Source organism: Solanum stenotomum, chromosome 2 (genome assembly GCF_019186545.1).
Source record: "Solanum stenotomum isolate F172 chromosome 2, ASM1918654v1, whole genome shotgun sequence".
NCBI classification, from domain to species: Eukaryota; Viridiplantae; Streptophyta; class Magnoliopsida; order Solanales; family Solanaceae; genus Solanum; species Solanum stenotomum.
In genome coordinates this window covers 709,106-733,590 of record NC_064283.1, presented here as the reverse complement: position 1 = coordinate 733,590, position 24,485 = coordinate 709,106, and the positions used below count along the sequence as shown (strand labels likewise).

Below are 24,485 nucleotides of genomic sequence, written 5' to 3'. Positions count from 1 at the left end.
TTTGAGAATTTTCTCTTTCTTTTAGGATTAAAAATATTATATTAAATTAATGTTGATCTATTATATTATTCTTTATTATTACTATTGATATAAATGTAGCAATCAATGTAATAATTATTGAAAATTAGTTGGTTTCTTCTTCATTGAAATATAAGCGTTATTTTCTTTCTTTAATTAGACCTAGTTATGTGATCATTTAATTAATTATTAATCAATTTTATTCTTCAATTTTTTTCACCCTTTTAATACGTGTATAGACAAAGCATACATACCCATATATAGGATATTCTTTACCATACTAATTAGCTCTTCTCCTAAAATTATTTTGTTTTCCTTGTATTGTGTATGTTTCTATAAGGAAATGTAGAAATTAATGTAGTAATTAAGAAATTTAAAAGGTAAGTTTCATTGCAAATTAATAAATACAAAAATATGAAAAATCATTACATTTAATGGCATTTTACCATACAAATTATTATGCTTTGCAGGTACATTTTGTTTGCACATATAAATATAAGAAACATTGCAAATGATGGAGTAGCTCAATTAAGGTTTGGTGATGGTTATATTTCAGTGATTATTTTTGAAGGTGAGATTATCTATTTTATTTTATATGAATTGATGGTAAGTGTATCAATCGTCTTTTATTTCTGCATTTTTAAAGGGAATTTATTAAAATATATGAGTGTTTAAAAAATGTGAATTATGAAATATGATTTTATATTTTGCAGGAGCAAGTGTTACTTGGAGTCTCAATTCCATTTTCTTCTATATGAATATTTTTAAAGGTGAGATTATCATTTTCTTTTATATGAATTGATGCTACGAATATCTATCTTCTTTTATTTATGCATTTTTCACAAGGAATTTATTAAAAGATACGAGTGTTTACGAAATGTGAATCCTAAATTATGATTTTATATTTTGTCGGAGAAAGTGTTACTTGGAGACTCAACTAAAAAGATTGCTACAAAATTCACACATACAAAAGAAGTCAGAATATCTATTTTCTTTTCTATATACATTTTTCAGAAGTAGCATACTAAAAGATACGAATATTTATAAAATGTGAACTATAAACTATAATTTAAACTTTGCTGGAGGAAGTGTTATTTGGAATCTAAATCTAATAGACACTTTTTGAAAGTCAATAACAAAAAAAGGTTGCTAAAAAATTACACATACCAAAAGAAAGTGAGAATATCTATTTTCTTTTCTATATACATTTTTCATAAGTAACTTATTAAAAGTCATGAGTATCTATAAAATATGAATTGTTAACTATAATTTTATATGTTTTAGGAACAAATGTAAATTCAAGTTCGAAAAAAACGTTTTAGAAGCCTATAAACAAGAAAATGTTGCTCAAAAGTTCACACAACAAAAGATGTTATTCGTTAATTATGAAGTGTTATTCTTTTAATTGTGCATTTATCTTTTATCTTTTGTAATTGCCCAAGGAAAAGGAAGTCATATTTGGGGGGAAGACAATGTGAAGAAAGAACAAGACACCAAAGAGTTTGCTTCAATATTTTTTTTATTATATATTTCATAAGGCACAATGCATATGATCATAGTGAGAAAACTTAGTAGGCATTAAGCCACTTTCATTGTACAGTTTTTTTTTAAAAACAATTGTTATTTTCAAAATGTAAATAATTTATGAAAATTGGAGTTTTGTAATGCAAGTTCTAATTATTTTTTACATTTTGTCAACAATTTGAAGTGAAAATACATTTTGAGTTGAATTTTAAAACTTCGTAGTCAATATCTTTTTCGAAGTTGAAATTCAAAAATAAAATAAAATAAATTAATAATCAAATGCCTCCTTTAATAACTTATGATTGGATAGGCATGAGAGAGATATTAACTTGCAAGAAATGGGAAAATATTGATAGTTTAATTTTTAAATTATTTCCTACCGTATGATATACATTAATTATTTTTTCTAACAAAAATTTAGTTTCTTATTGTTTGTAGTTTTTCTGTTTCTTTTTTAAATTTAGTCATGAAATCTTAAAATAATAGAATGGTCAAATGAAGGTCTAATGATAAAATGAATTTTCAAAATTCAATGATATTTGATGAAATCATAAAAATATATATGATATTTTTGAACTTGAGGCACATAAAACAAAAAAAACGTGTTTTAAAATGATTATTAGCCACCATGTATTCTAAGTACAACTTTAATTTTCAATATTATTTATTTCTTATCTTTCTTTTATTTTTATTTTTTGTTTTTCAAGTTTAAATAGCTAATTTAAATAGATTGTATTGCCTTTATATTGAAATGTTTTTTTACCAATACTTCAAGATAGTTTTTTTGTATAGAATGTTAAAAGAATTATAAAAAGATGATAGAATCATAAATAATATTTCTTACATAGTATTTTTTATAGTGACTCTAGAAGTAATTATTTATATATATTATGGTTTAGCTAAAATTTACACTTTGTTTAAATGAGCAAAAGTAATTATTCTATAAAATTTAAAATAAATGAAAGGAAAAATTATGTATAGATAAAAGATTAGACAAGCAAAACCAAAAAAAAATCTTTTCGTTACAAAAATAAGGAGCATAAATTTAGTGAGATAAAAAATATTTTCAGAAGATAAAAGACTCTTAAGCGATTTAAAATTATAAAAGATATAAAATTTAAATACTAATTATAAACTTAATTAAAACTTGAAATCTGAAATATTTAGTCATTAGGATGATAATACAAATATATAGAATATTTTAAGGACAAATTAATTAACTACATTCCTTTACTTACCTTAATATCCATTTATCCCTACTTATTTCAAAAATTTTAAAAATCCCTTATTTTACCTATGTATCTCGCATGTATCCCGTGCACAACGCTATGTATCCCGCTATGTGGAATGTATCAAACGCTATGTATCCCGTGCATAACGCTATGCATCCCGCAAACATCATTTTTAAGGAATTTTTGGTAAATAGAAAACTAGAAGGGATTTGATGTTATTTAGTACTTATAATATATGGTTTCTATAATATTTATACATATTTTAAGTAGTTAATTATTCTGAAAAGTTATTTAGTGAATTTTAACAGCTATTGCACGGATAAGTTCACTAGTTTACAATATTCCAAAAAGAAATTAACTGGTGAATTTCCTCTTTATAGTAAGTCAAAATTCCTTCCGTCGGCGGCCGTCATCCGCCGACGTCATCCCGTCGCCGGAAGGAACGCTGGTGAAAACATCTCCACGGGATCTGTAGATACACAAATTTCAGACAGAATTGCATTTGATAGATTGCAAAAAAGTGCAAAGAGGAGGAGAGAAAGCAGGAAATTGGAATCATGATAACGCGATCGAATTTGGCGGAGCAGCTGAGAGAGTATCAGATTCGATCAAAGCACGATTGGGCTTCCGTCTCCTTCTTTTCCTCCACCTCTAATCTCACATCTACAGCTGCAAGGTATTCTATTAATTCATTTCTCGCTTCTGCAATCATTTTATTGAAAACCTACATTTAGTAATTCCTGTGCCAGATTCAGGATTTTAATCGGTGAATCAATGCACTTCTATGGCTAAATGTTGATTTTGTTTATGAAAATTTATCATTTCGGATTGATAATTGTGAGGTCTCAGGTTTAAATCCCAGCAGAGACTAAAACACAAGGTAGCTGGTTCATGTTTGTGATAGGAGGTGATAGTTATCCCGTGGAATAATCGATGTGTGCACTATAGCTGACCTGGACACCAGGATTATCAAATTTTTTTTCAATCAATACAAGTTCCTGTTATCTAATCAATATGTGCTTCTGAAAGTCTATTTTTTTGTTGTTGGTATTATTAGGAAATTTGTGTTTGTCAAAGTTTAGGATTACTTGATTGAATGTTACATATGAACTTTATATGTTAGCTCGAAATGAGACGTGGGAATTGTTAATTCTTACTCTGCCTTTTTACCTCACTTCTCTGCACCTAGTAGAGTTTTGAAGCGAGTAAATTGTTGCATGGCCAATAAAACGAGGAAGGTGAAATGCCCAACTTCGAAACAATTACAGTTGAATATTGAAATCAACGTAACACCTTAGGATTAAAGGGAAGAAAGCAAATGGTAGAATGGAGAAATGATCAGCTCCGATCTTCCTTACAATGTTGTATTTCATTGAGAGTGAACTGGATGAAGAATGAGTGAATTGCATCTTTGCGCTTGGTCCTAGAACTTACTTTTGTGGAAGAACTAGCAGCATGCTAGCTGATTTTATCATTTCCTTAACAGTTTAGTGCATAATGTCATTGCAGCTTCTGACTATTTGTTGTTCTGAGCATTCTTTTCTCTTATTTCCTTTTTCTTTTACCTTGATGCAGGGCGGATGTCGTGATGTTTGTAATTTGTGAACTGGTTATCTTGGCACTCCTGGTTTTCTCAGTAGTTTCATTGTACTTCACACATCTAAAACTTGCATTTATCTTAGTAAGTTCTAGCTTGCTATTGCTTGTATGCGTGACAATTGCAAAGCAAGTTACAGAAGCCAGGAAGAAGAAGCGAAGAATGCTTCTTCCATTATCAATGTAGAAATGTGCGATGAAAAATCTTTTTGCTATGCCCAACCTATATTTTAATGTGAAATGTCACCTTATAATTTTGTCCTTTTTTTTTTTCCTTTTCTGAATTCCTTTTGACACAAGTAATTGTAGTAGAGGCAAGCTGATTAATTGGTGCAGATTTTGAGATCATTTGACATCAGAGCTGTTATTTTTGTTATATACTTCATAGGTGTTTGGGCTTGTTGATAAAGCTTCATGTAAGTTTAGCCTCAGTCCTGAAATGTAATTCTCGTGTACCTTCATACTTAAATCTCTATTTAGTCTTACATTTTATCGTCACGAAGGCATTTGTTCTGTCAACGTTGTTCCCAAATCATGAAGAATATTGATCTTTGATGTCTGCACTTTGTTTTCCTTAACAAGCATTAGGATATTTACATAATACATCATTGAATTGACAACAAGATATAAGTGTGCTTGTGTGCTTTTATATTTACAGAGCCTATGAAGATGCTTCAACTTGGGCATCTTGTTGGCTGGCTGCTGTTAAGGTTATTTTTCTCCCCAGTTTCAACCAATTATGTTCCTAGTTAGATTTTATCGCTTACCCGAACTTTTGTGGTATTCACTGGGTCTTAAAGAAATGGACATCCATACCTTGAGTTGCTATTGTCCATATTGCACCAAATACCAAAAGAACACTTAGAACCAATCCCAAAAGTCCAAGTGACCAATTAACAAACCAACTTGGACTATATCTGTTAGGTTTCTTGATCATTATCCACATTAGACAAGGATATGCCAAGGTAACAGTCAGAGCAATGCCACCAATAAGCCCAGCCAAACTTGGCAAAAAAGGGAGTGCCACTGATATGAAAAATGTTAGGCATCCAAAGAATACCCTCAATCCTGTTCTAAGCCACCATGGACATGGTTTCTTCTTCTTGCTGGTGTACTTACACTCCCAATTGTCAAACACTGGCATTGCATAGATTTGGAATGAGGTAAGGCAATGGATTGCCACCAGTAAACTTGTTGTCCCTAGAATTACTTTTGAAGTGTCTTCTCCATGGTACTTGTCCAATGCACTCAATATCCCTCCATTTGGCATCTGCCATGACAGTAAAAGAAGTTAATATTCAACTTCTCTTCCTTCTTTCTAAGGTTGATCAAATGTCTAAAAACAGTAACTAAACTTTTAAGAGTGGTTTACACAAAGAGCCACTTTTGTGGCCTTGTGTTTAGAAGTTGGTCACCCTTTCAAAATTAGACCAGTGGTATTATGTCCAAAAGTGATTTAAGTTTAGAAGTTGCATATCAAAACTAATATTCAGACCTTGGGTTTAAGTTTGAAAAAGTGGTCAAATTTTAAATAAAATGCCACAACAGTGGCTATCTAGTGTAAACAATCCAAATTGTGAAGGATCTTACCAGGTTTCCATAAGCCCAGTAGCCTCCAATTGCCAATGGAAACAAACACAAAGCAATGATAGAATATGAAAACTTGACTCCTTTCCACATTGGCACATGAGATGGATTCTTTAAGCTAGAAGGCATTGTACCCTGTGACACAACCAACCAATATTTAAAAAACAACACTTTTATAATAACATATAAAAAGTTGAAATTGTAAAATTGGTTAGTTAATAAACAAACCTGAATCTCAAGAACAAGATTATGGCCCCTGAATGCAAAAACTATCATTCCAAGAGCATTCAAGATGGCACAAATTGTTGCAACATCAGATGTATTTTCAACATGTTCAAATGAAACACCTTCTGGCCTTTCTTTTACAACAGAAATTACCCATGTCAAGGTGCAATAGGTCACCGCGGAGATCGAACCGACGAGAGAAATTCCAGCAATGGAATTTAAATTAGGAAGCTGAGCAAGAACTATGGCTGAAACTGTGAACACAATGTACCACTCTATGGTACTTAGAGTGGTTATATGGCTTTTAGAAGCACAAACAGTTTGGAAGAAAATCTTCATAGTGCTACCTCCAATCATAATAAGTGTAACACAAGTACCACCTGATAGGTACATTGTTGGAAATAGAGCCAATATCTTCCCAAGTTTTTCACCTACGCAACATTTAATAAACTCAGTAAGGCATAGTACAAGTTCACATACTACGTGCGTTTTTTAACTCGATCACATGGTGTAGCCCGAGGGATAAATCCGTGAAGTAATTGTTATGCTTACCGAAAGCAGCAATTGAGAGGCCAAGATAACGGCTATTGCGAATGCCAGGGGTAAATTCATGAAGTTGGATGAGTAACCAAAGCGTGTATAATTGCCACATAAATACTAATGATAGGCTTATGATCCCCCATATCCTACAATTTATCAAAATCCAAAGCTAATCAGTATACAGCACAACAATCCAACATTTGGTATTATAACTAGTGTAATTTCACATGTAAGGTCCGAAGAAGATGAATAATTGTATACAGATCTTACTCTACCTTTTATGGGAACAAATCAGTGATTGTTTCTGATAGACTCTTGATTCAAGATAAACATTTTTCAGAATAAGTTTGAAAAAAAAAATACAAAATAAACGGCTATGATGGAAAACAAAAAATATTTTTCAAAAAATAATTAAGTCATTTTCCAATAATTGATACTAGTTCCACGGTTTACACCCAAAAGAAAAAAAATAAAATACTCCCTACTTAATTTTGGACAGATGGCATTCTCCTTCCCAATAATTATATCAACTCTCAACTTTATATCACTGTTTTAACAAACACTTACATAGATACTATTATATCACTAATTTTGGTACAATTTTTATTTTTTAAAAAAACAATCATTTTTTAGTAGGGAAAATTTTCATAAAAAACATTTCATGTTTACTAATATCATTATCAATTCTTAATAAATATTTTGAAAAGTATTTTCCATTCTCTTCACCAAACACCAAAATAAAATCTAAAGATTTAAAAAATGACTTTTGTCATACCAAACAATACACCTTTAATTTATTTTCCCTTTAGCAAGAAATTAAAGAAACATACAAGCTTATGAAAACACAACAACAACATATACCCGTGAGGTCTGGAGAGGGTACTGAAGTGTACAAATAACCTTCCTACTACCTTATGGAGGCAGAGGGATTGTTCAGTTAAACCTTCGGCTCAAGAAAAATCGTTTTTTTCAAACAAGAGTAAATAAACAAGTTTTGATGATTATTGTACATACCATCCAAGTGTAATAAAAGCAAGAGGAAGAAGTAGAGCTTGGACACCAATCCCAGAACAAAGTGTATGAAATGCAGCATAATATGCATTTCCACTTCTTGATTCAGTGATTGGAAGCCAAGCATCTTGAGCAGGATCATGAAGCTTTGTAAGATGACCAATTTCTTCCATATATGTTAAAGCTTTCTTCATTATTGGACTTGCACTTGCTAAAGGACTCATTAATATTTTTGAAGAAAATGGACTTTTTGGTGTTTTAGGAATAATATTATTGGAATCATGAGGAGATGATGTTGAAGAAATTGTAGTACTAATATTTTTCATTTCTTCTACCACTAACTCACTTTCCATGATATATTTTCTTGTAGTAATTGGATGATTTTCTTCTACACTATGCTTCTCTTTATATAGTGAATAAAGTAGCAACTTTGAAATTTGACTAGACCACACATTTTGTCTCTTATTACATACCTAGTAATTACTAGGAGTAAGCAGTCCTTGGTTACTACATTCAAGATTCATTTGGTTCACACTTCTTAGTTTTTTTAAAAAAAAAAATTCGCCTGGTGTTCGTATCTATATTGAATGTTTGATTAATTAGAATTCACATCACATTTTTCATGGAAAGTTTTAAGTTTTTTTAATTTTCAGGACTTTAACTTAAATTGTCTGATTAAAGATTAGCTATTTATCACTCCACACAATATTAATAGTTATTGTTGATTTATATCCTAGAATATTGTCTTAATTACATTGAATAAACGGAAAAAAAAAGTTATATATGAACTTGTTCATATTATGGATTCTCAAATTTAATAAATAAAAAACAGAATCAACAAGTTTAGCTAATTAGTATTTTCAACCGAGAACATAGATATACATGTAGAAAGTTATGTGGAAATTTAATCATTAACATTTTAACAAATATTACATTTCCGAATCCATAATTAATTCAAAATAAAAATAAGTTCAATGGTGGGAATTCAAAAATTAAAACCATTAAATTTAAATTCTGAATTTGTAGCTAGCGTAAAATATATTCATCATCAAACACGTGTTTATATATGTTCTTTGATAATTAATTATTCAAATGAATAGTAAGATATCACTCCATGAGCCGCCTATACTTTTAAAAAATTAGACAAAAATATGATAATCTTGTATTGAAAAATAAATGTACTAAATTTCATAATTTTGAGAACTATGGAATATATACCCTTCGCACTAAAATTAGAGCAAATTTTCTTAAAGTACAAATTAAATGAAGATGCAAAGAAACCTCTGAGTTCCACTTTTAGGAATATATATATATATATATATATAAAATAAAATTTATTTTTCTTTTCTTTTTTATCATATTTTTCAGCTTGAGGTGCAAGGAAATTTCATTTCATTATTTAGAAAAGCTAAACTTGACTCTTGGAAAAGTAATAAGGTGTATATTTGAAATTTCATTTCAAATATATATATATTTGAATTAATACAATATGTGTGTTGCGACAATTTTCTCTTTCGAGGAAACTACTTAAACCAAATCTAAATCAAATGATCTTGTTTTGAATAATTTAATGGTGGAAATATTTGAAAATAAACTCAAAACAAAGGGAAAACATACCATTATTGGGTGCTTTCTTCTCTTCGAATCTTGAATTATATGATCATCTCAATCAAAAGTTTAAGCTATTAGATAGAATACTATTTATTTCTTTCGTCCGTCTTTACTCATCCAGTATTAATTTGACATACTTCTTAAAAAATAATAAATAAAATGACGCTTTTACTATCCACCCCTTTGAATATAATAAATTCAGTATTTCGACAAATGCATTGGGGAAATTACAACTACCATTAATAATAAAAGTAAATTAAAAATTAAGTATTGAATTATCTCTTTACGAAAAGACTTGCAAGACTAAGGTAAGGCTTGACTTTACTAGTCCCATCCCTACGACCTTACTCTTCTAAGGTATTTTCCATTTTCCATACTGGATAAATAAAAATTGTCAAAGAGAACATTAATTGTGTTATGTGTATACATCATCCCTTATGTGTGACCCTATTCTTTTTCGTGATCAAACACATAGAAATGTTTTTTCCTTGTATAAATGTAAAAACTCTTGTATGCTAGCTCTATCGATATCATGCATGTTCAACTACTTGATCTAAAAGGGTACGCACATTTTTATTTATGATGAACTAGAAAAGAATACTATTTATTTACATGATGGAACAACAAAAATTCTTTAGTCTTCAATTAATAAATTCAGTAAGAACATAATATTCAAAGTTCAAAATTGATACAATCAAGAATTTTTTAGTCTTCAATTAATAAATTCACTAGTAATTAAATTATCCTTATTAAGATTTCCTATATATATATATATATTTGAATTAATACAATATGTGTGTTGCCACAATTTTCTCTTTCGAGGAAACTACTTAAACCAAATCTAAATCAAAAGATCTTGTTTTGAATAATTTAATGGTGGAAATATTTGAAAATAAACTCAAAACAAAGGGAAATCATACCATTATTGGGTGCTTTCTTCTCTTCGAATCTTGAATTATATGATCATCTCAATCAAAAGTTTAAGTTATTAGATAGAATATTATTTATTTCTTTCGTCCGTCTTTACTCGTCTAGTATTAATTTGACATATTTCTTAAAAAATAATAACTAAAATGACGCTTTTACTATCCACCCCTTTGAATATAATAAATTCAGTATTTCAACAAATGCATTGGGGAAATTACGACTACCATTAATAATAAAAGTAAATTAAAAATTAAGTATTGAATTATCTCTTTACGAAAAGACTTGCAAGACTAAGGTAAGGCTTGACTTTACTAGTCCCATCCCTACGACCCTTACTCTTCTAAGGTATTTTCTATTTTCCATACTGGATAAATAAAAATTGTCAAAGAGAACATTAATTGTGTTATGTGTATACATCGTCCCTTATGTGTGACCCTATTCTTTTTCATGATCAAACACATAGAAATATTTTTTCCTTGTATAAATGTAAAAACTCTTGTATGCTAGCTCTATCGATATCATGCATGTTCAACTACTTGATCTAAAAGGTTACATACATTTTTATTTATGATGAACTAGAAAAGAATACTATTTATTTACATGATGGAACAACAAAAATTCTTTAGTCTTCAATTAATAAATTCAGTAAGAACATAATATTCAAAGTTCAAAATCGATACAATCTAAAAAAAATTTAATTATTGCATCAAAGAGCTTCTTTTATTTCTTTCATCGAATATAATGATGTGAATCAAGAGTTATAATATGATTAGTGACTCCAATTGTCATAAGTGGTAATACTTGCAACTGGACTCTTTTAGTTAACTGATAAATAGAATATTCAAAGTTGGCAAAAAGCCTTTCAATTAGGATATTTGGCTAAAATGATTTTTCAACAACTTCTTTTTTATTTTTATGTTCCCAAGGATATAAAGAGGGTTGCAACTTTGTATATTGTAGAACCCACTGCCACTAGAGCCACAACCTTAGTGTTATTTGTGATAATATGTCTTTTCACTTGAAAAATCCAACAAGTTCTTTTGACTAGTTAGTTCATAATTGACGACTATATGTGATGTGATTAGGATGACGCAACAAAACCAATATATGAACATGTCTATTTTGTTTTCATATAATCAAAGACGGAGAAATTTTATGAGTTCTAGCTAATAAGTTTTTTGCTTATTGAGTTTTGAATATTATGTATTTTATTTGATTTTTAAATAGATGTTATTCCGCTATTTGTTATTGTACTAAATCAATATTAAATTGACCAAATAATAGATCAAGATCACGTTGTTCACTGAGCTACAAATGTATTATTTGATCCAAAATATAACTACAACAAGAAGGACATTTAGTTGATGATAAATTTTTATTATTAATTATCGCAAAAATATTTAGAGGCATGCTGAAATAAGGTTTGACAACTGGGGACATACTTTTGTGTTGCGCATGCAAATATATAAGATTTATTAAATAATACTACTCTATTATTATTGTTATTATTATTATTATTATTATAAAATTATTAGTATTATTTATGTTAAAGGGAAATACATATATAAAGTTGTTAGTTAGTGGCAATGCATGTATGATGACTAAGCACTTTTGGCTGTTGATGTCTCAAACTTTATTTTTTGCTTTGGCTAAGGCTGCTCCCTGGGGTTCTTTGTATTGTAACTTAGCCTTGTTAACTTGTTTTTTTTCTTTTCTTTATTTAGACATATATTATTGACGATATAAAAAATATTTAACGATAATTATGCAAGACAAAATATTACTAGTAATTGATAATGTAAAATGAATGATAAGTAACCTATTATACATATGCAATTATACAAATAATGCATATAACTTTATTTTTTAATTTTTTTTTGACATGTTGTAGTTACCTTGAAATTGAAATTAAGCAGACCTCTAAGATTTTACTTTTGGAGACCACTTTTAATCCTATTAAATTATGTTTGTTGGACGTTGATGCTTGCTTTAATTATAGTACTATCTAAAATTAAATTATCCTTATTAAGACTACCTATATATATATATGATTTTGACTAATTGACAAAATAGTTAGTATTAAAAATGAAATGATGCACTTCATCATCATGAATCACAAAGAAATTTATTGGGTAAAATACTCAAAACCAAACCACATTTTCTTTTCAAAGCTAGTTAAATTATTGAATTCACACCAAATATTAATATAAAAATATACAGTATGAAAAAAGGACAGAAAAAATATCACTACTTTTGACAAAAAGACATCTTACTTAGCCACCAGCCCACTATTTAAGGTTTACTTTTATACATACATTTCACTTAATTAATTACTTTAATCTGTCATAGTTATTATAATTAAAAGTAATGCCACAAAATGATCTTATAGTGGGGGTTTTGTACGAGTTTTTTTCTAAAAACATCTTTTAACTATACCCTCAACTTAAACTATATCCTTAAATTATTTTTCTTAACAGAAAACATCCCTCAATTATTTAAAATTTGACAACTTTTATCCTTTTGTTAAAATTTATCAAAAATTAACAAGTTCTTCACAACAACATGTACGGTTCACACTAGTCTCAACAAATTAAACTCTCTTAATCACCCAATAAATGAATTCTGTTCATTCTACATACATCTAAAATAATATTATAATTTTTTTTAGTAACAACGTTTTGCATTGTCTTCCTTTGAATTAGCAATTTTATTTTTGTTTACTTTTCATTTGATTTGATATTAAAGAAGTATCAATGGAAATGTTTTGTTTTAATTGAATCTGCAAAAAGTGGTGGCGTTCGGTGACTTTTACTTCTAATAATGAAAAATGAAACTTGAGTACTAGAGATCAAAATTAGTTGAATCTTGATCACCTCAATTATTAATTTGCCCCAAAAAATTATTGTTCTAACAATATTTTGACTTTGCAAGGTGAAGATTTTGTGAAATTAAGCTCCAACTCCATTCAGTTGGTAAAGGAGAAGAGGAGATCATGTCTCCTCGTAGACTCACACCGTCCTAACATTATTATTTTAACAGCAAATACGAGTCTCAAATTTTTTTTCGATGCTTTTTTCAACCGGTAATAATATTATAAATTTTTTTTATGAGAATAATATGAATTGCATATGTTTTTTTGTGGAATTCGCTAATTTTTTGACAAATTTTAATAGAGGGATGAAAGTTGTTAAGTTTTAAATACTTGGAGGAGTTTTTTGTTAAAAAGATAATTTAAGGATGTAGTTTAAGTTGGGGGTATAATTTAAGGATGTTTTTAGCCAAAAATTCGATTTTATACATCCCACAAATATATAGAAGAAAAACAATCTACTTGAATTTTATACATCATCAATATAAATAAATTAAAATCGTTTATATGTATATTTTTACAGCCGGTCATTTTTCTCCAATTAATTTTTAACCATCTTAAACTAGCATTTTACACCAAATAAAAGGTAATATATAGAAGTTCTCTATATTCATGATGAATCCACTAGGAACGCTAGGATACAATAGAAAAACGTACAAAAATTATGTTGTAATACCAAAATAATAATTAGAATCAACTATATAAAGCTTCACTAATATCACACTTCTCTGATTAATAAAAAAATAATTTTATGCTAGCATTACACAAAATAAACATAAAAATGAAAAAGTAATAGAAGTTATCTAATATATATTGATCATGATGATGAATCATTTGGTGGCATGACAAGGATGATTTAATTAAAATTCTGAAACTTTGGGTGATTTGAATGTGTTGACCGTGTTTATCCACTCCATGGTTGTCCAAATAATTAAATCTATATGCTAAAGTCTTCATACAATTAAGTTAATGAGACACCTTAACTTATTCATGTTGTCATGGTAAAAGGCAATTCGATATATTAAGCTTCTAATTATGTGCGAGATAATTACAAGAAAGATCGAATAAAAAAGCCCAATCTATTAAGCTCCCGTTAGCATTTTAAAACTTATTAAAATAGTATTCAACACTATTTAATTAGCTCATGTTGATCACATGAAATTGTACGTTCATATGACTAAGATTATAAAAATTATAGAATCAGTAAGAAATTTCTATCTACACATGCTACGCATGAACAATCTAGTCACGTTAAATTTCATAAAAGCAATTTCTATAGCACCGATAATTATAATTTGACGGTTGCAGATGCAGATTTAGAATTTAAGGTTTATGATTCGTTTCTATGATAATCTCAAATTAATACATAATAATAACTTGATTCATTTTCAAATATATATAAATATTTGATAAGTTTTTTTATACATATACGGAATTTGAACAAAAATTACTGAATTTCGACATGCAATTTGGACGTTTCTACGTGAATCTAGTTGTAACAAAAAAACAAGATCCACTTCAAGACAAATCTAGACCATTGCCTTTTGCACTTGCATTTATACCTTGAATTTGTCTTTCACCATATTGGATATATAGCGCAATCCAATGTAGATAGATCATATATCACTTTCACCCTCCATCCACACACAAAACTACTCATCCACTTTGTTAATTCTTGTATATATATAATTCTTGCTTCTTAGCTTTACTTATATATTCCTTGAGCATATATATAATTTCACAATTCCGATCATAAACTTTTCTTGATAGAACAAATAACTCGTATATGTCCATATTGGTTTTCTCGATAGCTTGAGCCAGCCAAAATATCCGGAGAAGTGATTGCTGAAGTCATAATTTCTTTCTTTTCTTGCTTCCATCGCGAAAATCGATAATCTAAATTGTTTCAAAGTTTGTTAAGGATAGACACTCAAATGAAGAGTCCTTCTAAGAAGTTAAGTAACATTATAGCCAAGTGGAGAAAAGGAAGGAAAGGTCAATTTGTTGTATATACAAAGGAAGGCAAGAGATTTGTTGTGCCATTGTACTATCTAAATCATCCACTTTTCAAAGTTTTACTCGAAATGGCTGAAGAGGAGTATGGTTCAAATGTGAATGGCCCTTTGCAAGTTCCATGTGAGAATGAATTGATGGAGTATATTCTATGTTTGTTGAGAACAAAACTTGGTAATGTTGAAATTGGAGAAGCAATTTCCTCTATTGATACATGTAAAGGAACACATGTTTCTTCTAATTTATCCTCTTTGCAATGTGATAGTTTAGTTGAACGTGTGTCATAATGACTTCCTTAGGCTAGAAAATAGAGTAGGAGATGAAGATTGTTTATGTAATATATAAAATGTACTATAACAATATTGATGACAAGTTTGAAGTTTTGATACTCCTAACATACTTTTCTAGTTGCAATTTGGCAATTCTTCCACTCCTTTTGATGTTCTCCTCCACCCCACCCCCCACCCCTTTTTTTTTCCTTCCGTCAAGTGTTTGATATTTGCATGGCTGAATTCGATTAAATTTAGATTCACGCATTGCAGAACCTACTTATGGGAGCTACGCTCTCAACAAAAAAAAAATATTCATGAAAGCTCGAACCCGAAACTTTTAATTATGAATGAAAAAATCTCAATCATCCTATCGCAACTCATGTTGATCCTTTAATGTTCTCCAACATTTGAGTAGCATACTAATCATTAAAGTAATAGTATTAGTTTTTTTTTTTTTTGTTTCTCATTTGGTTAAGACACATAATTAAAGGATAAAAAAAAATTTACTAAGAAATTTTTCATTCTCAAGACTCAACTCAATATCTCGAATTAATTAAGAGCAAAGTAATCTATTCATATCACCACAATCTTCAATGGCTAACATACTAATCTATCCTCCTTATCCCCCTCCCACGTTGTGCTCGAGAGTGATTAGAGAAAATCAAATTAAGATTATCCATCTTTTTTTATATATATTAGGCATTGCATTCTCTGAATAATTCAAAATCAAAGTAATTGAATGTACGATTCCAATATGCAAACACACAACCAAAAAAATTGAAAATAAAGAAAAGAAAAAGAGTTATAAGGGGTATCAAAAGTAATGGAATGAAAAGAAACGGATTAAAATTGACTTTTCTGAAAACTTTCAGGGACCTATAATTCATTTCTATCTTCTCTCGTGAAAAATTAGGCCCATAACCCGAATAGCTCTTGTAATCTCCAGTTTATTCAACCACTGAAGCATTTTTGGGAGCACCGATTAACGAAGAGGAAGAGAGATGGGAGGTGGAGATGGACATGGCATGACCTTCAAAGGCATCACTGTACATCAACCTAAGCGTTGGCACTCCGTCACCGGAAAAGGATTGTGTGCCGTCATGTGGTAATTTCTCCTAACCCTAGTCCCTTTCTATTGTCATTTCATTTCCCCTGTTTTTTGATTGATTTTACGAGCTGTATTGATTTGATAATGTAATGCTTTCGGATCGGAGATTTAAGAATTAGATTTGATTGGAATATATATTAGGGAACCTTACGGCGCTCAAGTATGTGATGTATGCGTTGATCCATTGTTGAGGATGAGATTTTCTCTGAACAAAGTTTAACTCATTATTTATTTTGCCTAGCTGATAAATTACAAGGTTCATATAGTCAGTGCATTTGATGGAATTTTGTAAATAATAGATATTGCCTGCAAAGGCGGATGTGGCACCCGTAAATGTACCAGGTAGAGGTTTATTGGGCATGTTAGACATGCCTTAAGTAGCATTCTACAGGTAATGTTGAACAAATCAGCCTTCCCCCCTAAAAAAAGTGATTTTGAAGAAAAGATGCCAATTATAAAAGAAGAAAAACTACTACTACTACATGTTGATCCAAAGTTAGTTTTGGTCGATTATATGAATAATCACTGTCTGTTTCACTCCATTTTGAAAATCCACATTGTGAGGATTTGTCCATTGTCCCAGCTAGTGTTCGTTGGGCTTTATGGGTGGAAAGACCCATTCTCCAATTTTTATTTGTGAAATTGTGCTTGGTGGCTGATTAAATTCAGTTGCACTACTATCTCAGGCTCCTGTTGGAGGTTTAGTTGGTTCAGCTGTAATAAGAGAAATAACTCAACTTCATTTAAATAAAAAAGAAGAGAGGAATAGCTGATGATTTTAATCACTGATGCCTTACCTTAAACTTTTGCATTTTATTGGCATTTAACTAGTAAGCAATAGTCAGAGGGTATACAGCAGGATGGATATCTTAAGTGTTATTGACCTTAAGTATATAATAATGTACCAACAACTTCCAAGGATGTGGTCGAATAGTCATGAAGTGGGTTGAGAACCATGAGGCTTGAGGTTCAAATCCTAGCGAGGCAATATCATTAGGTGATTTCTATTTTCTTCTCATGTGTCAGCCTTGGCGGATAGAGTTATCCAATACCTATGTTGGTGGGAGGTAGCAAGTACCCCATGGAATTGGTCGAGATGCACCCAGGCGGTCTGAACACCATGGTTGTCAAAAAATAATAATAATGCGCCAACATAGTTTTCAAATATTAGCAGGATGATTCATAATTTATAGGGACTTATTAATATATGGAGAATGGTATGAACTATAATCGGCATTTTATGGATCAAATTAATGAGAGATCTGTGCTGTTGCACTTTTTATATACCATAACACCAGAGTGTGTTTGTTTTTTCAGGTTCTGGATTCTTTACCGGGCCAAGAAAGATGGTCCTGTAGTGTTGGTGAGTCTCAATATTGTTTCATCATTTCTTACATTTTCGTGTATTGTATACCATTTTGGTGATTGTTGATGTGATTTTTACTGCTTAGGGCTGGAGGCATCCTTGGGAAGGCCATGGCCATGGTCATGACCATTAGGTAAGGTTCTTGCAACTATAGTAGCTTATAATGTTACTAGTGAATGTGGTCAATCATTTTTACATTATGGTGACTGGAGAAGCCTCTGTTGTTTATCTTTGCTAGTTGTAAATGATGCTTCTAATCCAAAACCTTATGTATATTCTGAAGTGACATGTATTGGTCAAGAGTCATAACATAACCTCTATCTTCATCTAAGTAACAGTTGGAATAAATTTGCAAAACGGCTACTAGTTGCAAAATGGCAACTATATAAGCAGAGAATTTTTTCCTGTACTGAAAAAATTGGGAATGGAAACTTTTTAAGTAGAGAGATTTCTCCTTTTAGCCAAAATAAATAAGCATATGAGATTTATGTCAAAATATTTTTCTTCAGCAGAATAAGTGGTTCATATGAAGAGTTTGATTGTTGGTTGATCATATCACCTGCACCAGAATATTATTCCCACATTTTGCAGTCTCTACATTATCTGCTTATGCTCGGATATTCGCTGCTAGTACTGAGTTGAGATTTTGAGATACTCAAAACCTATGAAATTGTAATGTGCTGTCAATTTTAAATTTATTGTTTGAATCTTGGTGGCATTTGGCTTCAAGTGGGCTGTTCCTAACTTTTTAAGTCTTGAGCTATCATCCTCTATTTTTGTTTGACTAGCCCAGTCTGATGAATTGTGCTAATTGATTTTGCAGATATGTCTTGGAAGCTGCGGCTGGATTGTAAACCAATACGGTCAATGCTAATGTATTTCTTGGAAAACTCAGTTGAATATCTTTCAAAACAGTTGTATTTTGTGTTCAATAAAAATCCTATGAAGTGGAGAATTGTTTATGAATATGACTTGATTCATAAGATGCTTTGTTTTAGTTAACTTTGAGCTATGATTTTTGTTTTCATTGAACTGTTTGGCGCATTTTTTGCAGTGGTGTGTGCAACTTTTCTCTGTTTGTATTTCCAAACCTTTTCATGAGTGAGTTTGAATGAATATGTAGATAGCAACATTTGTTAATACGACGAGATTTAATTTTTATGAACTGTGTCTTGCAGTAGCAGGTTAAAAGTTTAATTTAACTGTGTTGATAACTGTCTTTCCTCGAGCTGAGGTCTATCGAAGACAACCTCTCTACATCCAAAATATGGGTATGGTTTGAATGCATCCTACCCTCTCCGGATCCACTTTGTCAGACAAATTACACTAGATATTATGTTATTGTACGTTGATAATGCACCTTAGCATGCAACTTAAAATTCATATGAAGGTCGCTAAGATCTATGTAACCTGGATTTAAAATGTTAAATTAACAAAAAAAAAAAGCTATTTCATGAAGACCATTAAAGACTCGACCAGTAATATGAACTTAACGATCATCACAATCAATAATAGTATATGATTGAAAATTTGCAAAGCTACTATAAGAAGTAATCAGACAAAGAAAGACAACAATTGACATATATAAGCTGAATTGCCTCTATTTTATTGATCTGAAACAAATAAAAGAATAAAGTGATACAATGAACTAAGAGTAATCAGTTACAATTAGTTTGATCTGAACTCTGAATATCAGAAGAATCAGATTCGAGACTCTGCAGTCATTGCTTCAATTAGCTCAGCAGAAATCTTAACTGGCTCCTACTTTTCGCTTGTCATTTCAAGAGTTAAACTTATATACACCGAATTTAACAGGTGAGTATATTTAGAAGAGATACTCTTGTCCTAATAAGACGCCGAATAATACACTCTAATTCTCCTTCAAGAACATCTTCAATAACAATCTCCACTGCTTCCAATCTCTTATTCACACATTGCAATGTCATGGCATCACATTTTTCCCACGAACTAAAGCTATTAACTCTCATCAACTTTGATCCAAAAAAATACCCTTTATTTAATTTCTTGTTATTTGGACTTGGCATTAACATAAGTGACATCAATGACTCCACAATTGACATAGTAGCAACTTTCACTTCCCTAAGCACGTTCACAACTACCATCAAATTATTTTTACTTTCTGATCTTTGGTCCGATCCCAATGATAATTTCATTCCCTTTAAGGAATGCAAGCGCTTTAATATCTCTTTCTTCAACTTCTTTCGTTGACAATGAAAAGATACTGTGAATTTATTATTATCTCCAACGCTAATTCTTCTGAACGTTGACTTGAGGTCATGGAGATGATCTTTAACTAACAAAAGAACATCTTTTGTGGTGGTACATACTTCAAGCATCCTTAGCGATGTTTCAGAAACATCATGGACCCATTTTTCTTGTCCTTGGTACGCAATTTCTCGTTTGATCATCGATGAGTGAAGCAAATCGTTGGCTGAGTCGTGCACGTCTCTTAGAGCATCAAAATTTGGTAATGCCATTGAATTTTCTTGAGCTAGAAAATATGTTTGAACTTTTGACTTTTGAATTATATTAGACTGAGACTGTTTAGATAAATGCTTTGCATTTGTAACCTTTTTATAGTTTACCGAAAAAAAGATTAGAAATTAGAGATTTGTGATCTCTAATGGAAAAAGGACAGGAAGGATCCTTTTTTGTACGTATTGGCAACAGCTAAGGAGATTAATAATATTGTCCTAAAGGAAATTTCCTCCTAGAAGGAAAAATACAAGAAATGGAAGAATTAATATAAACTCCAATTATTCCATCTGGTGTCTGGTTCCCGCATTGAAGTCCAACTAATCTGGATTTGCAACATGTAGAAAAATGCTCTCTAATCTCTATCAAGGATTTTTCCATACTTAGAGGTCGAACCCGAGACATCATGTCATGATCACAACTTATAAGAGTACATACTGCTTAATCAAATACCGTCATATAAATTGAAACGAGGGAGAGGGATGATGCACGAGGGAGAGAGACGATGCCAGTCTGGTACTTATTAAATTGTCGACATGCAGACAAAATGTATTGAGAATATATTTATGAAGACTAATTAGGGAGCATTATGAAACATTAATCAACATAATTTGGAATACTTCACCATGATTTTAGAGTATTAACAACTGTTTATGTTTCTTGTTAATTAATTAAGACATGAAATTTTCTATTTAAGATTATATTCTAACCATGCGTGCATTGCGTTGGCAGAGTTTCCAAGAAAATTCTTCCAGCATTGACTAGTTTTTTTAGTTGAACTTTAGTGACATGGATATTTTTCCTCCAAAATCTACACATGTGAGACATGATATATATTTCGTGCATTATTTTATATTATATATGCACTTAGTTCGTACAATTATAGTTGATCCCAACTTGTTTGGAGCTTAGGCGTTAAAAAGGATGTTTTAAGTTAAGTAAAATATTATAAGGATGAAGTTGAAGTTTGAGCAAAACAATAAGGATGATTTTGGTCAAAAACTCGCTACGAGGTCAACTGAGAGACTCAAAGTCTTTCTAAGTCCAAAACCTAAGTCTTTCTACTTTATATATTCATACTATATTGGATTCTCTAATAAATTTCTCTTTGATTATTGAGCAAAATTTTGTCACCAATGGAAGGTGTAAATTTACTACTAGTCCTTCTTCTTATAGCTAGTTGTACTATATTAGATGGATTGATATTATGCAGAGCTATGAATTCAGACATTCTTTGTGATGAAAATGAAAAAAATGCTCTTATCAAGTTCAGACAGGGTTTAAGGAATCCATCACAGTCAATGATCATGTCGTCTTGGATGCTCGAGGAAAATTGCTGCAACTGGAAAGGTGTTGAATGTGACAACACAACCGGACACGTGATCACTCTTGACCTGCACCAGCAATTCTTGCAAGGTGAGTTTGGGACTTCCTTGCGTGGCTTGTCTCACTTAAGACACTTAGACTTGAGCCAAAATGATTTCCTCAAGGCCTTGTTTCCTGAGTTTATTTGCAAATTTAAGAACCTAGAGTATCTCAATTTGTACAAAACCAACTTTAGGGGATCAATCCCTGAGTGTCTTGGAAATCTGTCGCGGTTGCAGTTACTTGATCTTGGTGATGGTTTTTCACTCCGGGTTGATAGTCTTCAATGGATTCAGCATCTTTCCAATATGAGGATTCTTGACCTGAGTGGAGTTGACCTGAGCAATGCCAAAACCTGGCTACATGACATCAATTTCCTAAGGTCTCTCGTGGAATTACGTTTGTCTTCTTGTCAACTTCCTAAATTGCTTCCTGTTTTTGTAAATTTCACATCCCTTCAGGTTCTTGACCTCTCGTTAAACTATCTGGATGTTCCATTTCCTAGCTGGTTAGTCAATACAAGCTCTCAGAGTCTTGTTTATCTTAATCTCAAAAGAAGTCTGCTGCATGGTTTACTTCCAAATACCGCCTTTGGAAACATGTACTCACTTAGAGTTCTTGATCTTTCTGATAACTCTATCCGAGGCAAGCTTCCATCTTTTGAGAACATGACTTCAGTTACTTTTCTGAATATCTCAGAGAATTCTTTTGAAGGCAAATTACCACCAACCCTGCCTTCAAAGTTGAAACATTTGGATCTTTCATCCAATAATCTGGAGGGTCCTTTAGCAAGAAGCATCGCACAACTTAGGCAATTAGTTGTCCTCAATGTTGCTTGGAACTCTTTCAATGACTCGATTACTGAACATTTCTTGAATTTCAGTGATTTGAGAGTGTTAGACTTGTCATCCAACTCAATTATCCTCAATATAACTGCAACTTGGATGCCTCCCTTTCAACTTGACATTATTGGCCTGATGTCTTGCCAACTTGGTACACAGTTTCCACATTGGTTTCATACACAAAGGGATTTCTCATTCATCGATATCTCTCATGGTAACATCTCAGATAAAGTGCCTGATTGGTTCTGGAATCTCTCTCCAAAGGTACACCACATGAACCTTGCTCTCAACTATTTCAGAGGGGAAGTACCTCAAGTTACATCAAGACTTGCTAATCTTGAAAAACTAGACCTGAGCCAAAACAACTTTCATGGTCCTTTACCTCATTTTTCGTCCAAGATGAAGATGTTGATTTTGTCCCGGAATTCTTTTAATGGTGCCATTTCCCCTGTATGTGAATCACTTGTCATGAATAATTCTCTTATGTTTCTAGACCTATCGTTCAATAATCTATCAGGAACACTTTCAGACTGTTGGAGATATGGGAACAATCTGGCAGTATTAAAGTTAGGTTATAATAATCTGTTTGGTGAAATACCTCATTCTTTTGGATATCTTGAAACTCTCAGGTATCTGCAACTGAAAAACAACAGGCTGTCCAAAAATCTGCCTTCATCACTGAAGAACTTACAAGAACTAAAATTTCTTGATCTTTCCGGAAATTGTTTATCTGGAAATATATCATCTTTCTTAAGGAAGACTTCACAGAAGCTAATGCTTCTTTTGTTAAGAAATAACAAGTTCGATGGAAACATTCCCCTACAGATTTGCCAGCTCAAAAACTTGATTATTTTGGACCTTAGTTCCAATGCTCTATCAGGCACCATTCCAAAGTGTGTTAAAAATTTCCTAACGCTGGCCGGGGTAGAGGAGTTCCCTTCCTTGGTTTATGGCCCCTATGAAGAATACAGGAAGGATGTGATGTTGATGCTGAAAGAGAGAGGCTATGATCATAGTGTTTTCTTTGCGGTGATTGATCTATCAGATAACCATTTATCAGGGGAAATTCCTGAGGAAATCACCACACTTGTTCGATTGCAGGTATTGAATTTATCAAGGAATAATTTAACTGGAGCAATTCCTTGTGACATTAGTAAATTGCAACATTTGGAAGCTCTTGATCTTTCCAGGAATTACCTGTCATCCTTTTTGCCTTCCAGCATAGTGGAGCTTTCCATGCTCGCGATCGCAAATTTTTCGTTCAATAGTTTGACAGGAAAAATTCCAATAGGTCGTCAATTTTTAACCTTCGATAATAGTTCTTATATTGGGAATCCAGAGTTGTGTGGCATGCCACTTTCCAAAAGCTGCTCGGGACATTTTCGTGAGGACGTTACTCACTGTAACACTCCCAAGAAAAAAGACGTGCAGGCCATTCATCAGCATGAGGAAGACAATTGGCTTGATGAATCATCATTCTATATCAGCATGGTAATTGGTTTCATCACAAGTTTCTGGTTATTTTGGGCTACTCTATTGGTGAAAACATCTTGGAGACATGCCTATATGAGGTATCTTAATAAAATGGGCAACAATATTTATGTGTTTGTAGCCATAAGATTACCAAATAAGCATAAACCATCAAAGATGAAAGATTGAAGTTCTTTCAGGGCTTGCTGAATAAGGTAATGAAGGTCTTATTTCTGGTGCAACTTTCCTTTTTGTTGTTTTGTTTTCTAGGAGCTCTTTTGGTTTTGTTTTTGTAAAATCTTCTAAGTACTATATTGTGTATGCCTAGTTGCATTTTTCATCTCGTGGGATTGTACTAGGTATGTTGTTGTTGTTGTCATAATTGTATATTATGATATGTTTTGTGGATATCT

The 24,485-nt window shown here is 31.4% G+C and overlaps 6 protein-coding genes across 7 annotated transcripts in view; 4 read left to right on the top strand and 2 right to left on the bottom strand.

Moving 5' to 3' along the window:
- The first annotated feature begins 3,109 nt into the window (after positions 1-3,109).
- LOC125855595 (uncharacterized) lies at positions 3,110-4,868 on the top strand. The gene is made up of 2 exons (XM_049535333.1): positions 3,110-3,450; positions 4,350-4,868. Exons 1-2 carry the CDS (start codon positions 3,332-3,334, stop codon positions 4,555-4,557), a joined length of 327 nt encoding a protein of 108 aa, XP_049391290.1. The 5' UTR covers positions 3,110-3,331; the 3' UTR covers positions 4,558-4,868.
- A 34-nt stretch (positions 4,869-4,902) lies between these two features.
- On the bottom strand, positions 4,903-8,104 carry LOC125855594 (lysine histidine transporter-like 8). Its single transcript, XM_049535332.1, has 5 exons — positions 7,737-8,104; positions 6,735-6,868; positions 6,186-6,613; positions 5,961-6,092; positions 4,903-5,640 (listed from the first exon to the last, which is right to left on the bottom strand). The coding sequence occupies exons 1-5, from the start codon at positions 8,084-8,086 to the stop codon at positions 5,155-5,157; spliced, it is 1,530 nt and encodes a 509-aa protein (XP_049391289.1). The 5' UTR covers positions 8,087-8,104; the 3' UTR covers positions 4,903-5,154.
- Positions 8,105-14,992: 6,888 nt separating this feature from the next.
- LOC125856492 (auxin-induced protein X15) lies at positions 14,993-15,440 on the top strand. The gene has a single exon (XM_049536052.1). It carries the CDS (start codon positions 15,075-15,077, stop codon positions 15,438-15,440), a length of 366 nt encoding a protein of 121 aa, XP_049392009.1. The 5' UTR covers positions 14,993-15,074.
- Positions 15,441-16,309: 869 nt separating this feature from the next.
- The window catches only part of LOC125854462 (NADH dehydrogenase [ubiquinone] 1 beta subcomplex subunit 2), a 151,517-nt gene continuing 143,341 nt past the window's right edge, over positions 16,310-24,485 (top strand). The window contains exons 1-4 of one of the 2 annotated variants that reach the window (XM_049534016.1): positions 16,311-16,530; positions 17,851-17,896; positions 17,985-18,032; positions 18,723-18,931. In XM_049534016.1, coding sequence (XP_049389973.1) covers positions 16,427-16,530; positions 17,851-17,896; positions 17,985-18,032 — 198 coding nt within the window. In that variant the 5' untranslated portion in view covers positions 16,311-16,426 and the 3' untranslated portion in view covers positions 18,723-18,931. Of the gene's footprint in view, positions 16,531-17,850; positions 17,897-17,984; positions 18,033-18,722; positions 18,932-24,485 lie in introns of those variants that run through there. The other variant, XM_049534017.1, reaches the window with a different exon arrangement.
- Positions 19,708-20,448, bottom strand: LOC125854460 (uncharacterized). The gene has a single exon (XM_049534014.1). It carries the CDS (start codon positions 20,395-20,397, stop codon positions 19,708-19,710), a length of 690 nt encoding a protein of 229 aa, XP_049389971.1. The 5' UTR covers positions 20,398-20,448.
- On the top strand, positions 21,521-24,422 carry LOC125854441 (receptor-like protein EIX2). Its single transcript, XM_049533987.1, has one exon. It carries the CDS (start codon positions 21,532-21,534, stop codon positions 24,259-24,261), a length of 2,730 nt encoding a protein of 909 aa, XP_049389944.1. The 5' UTR covers positions 21,521-21,531; the 3' UTR covers positions 24,262-24,422.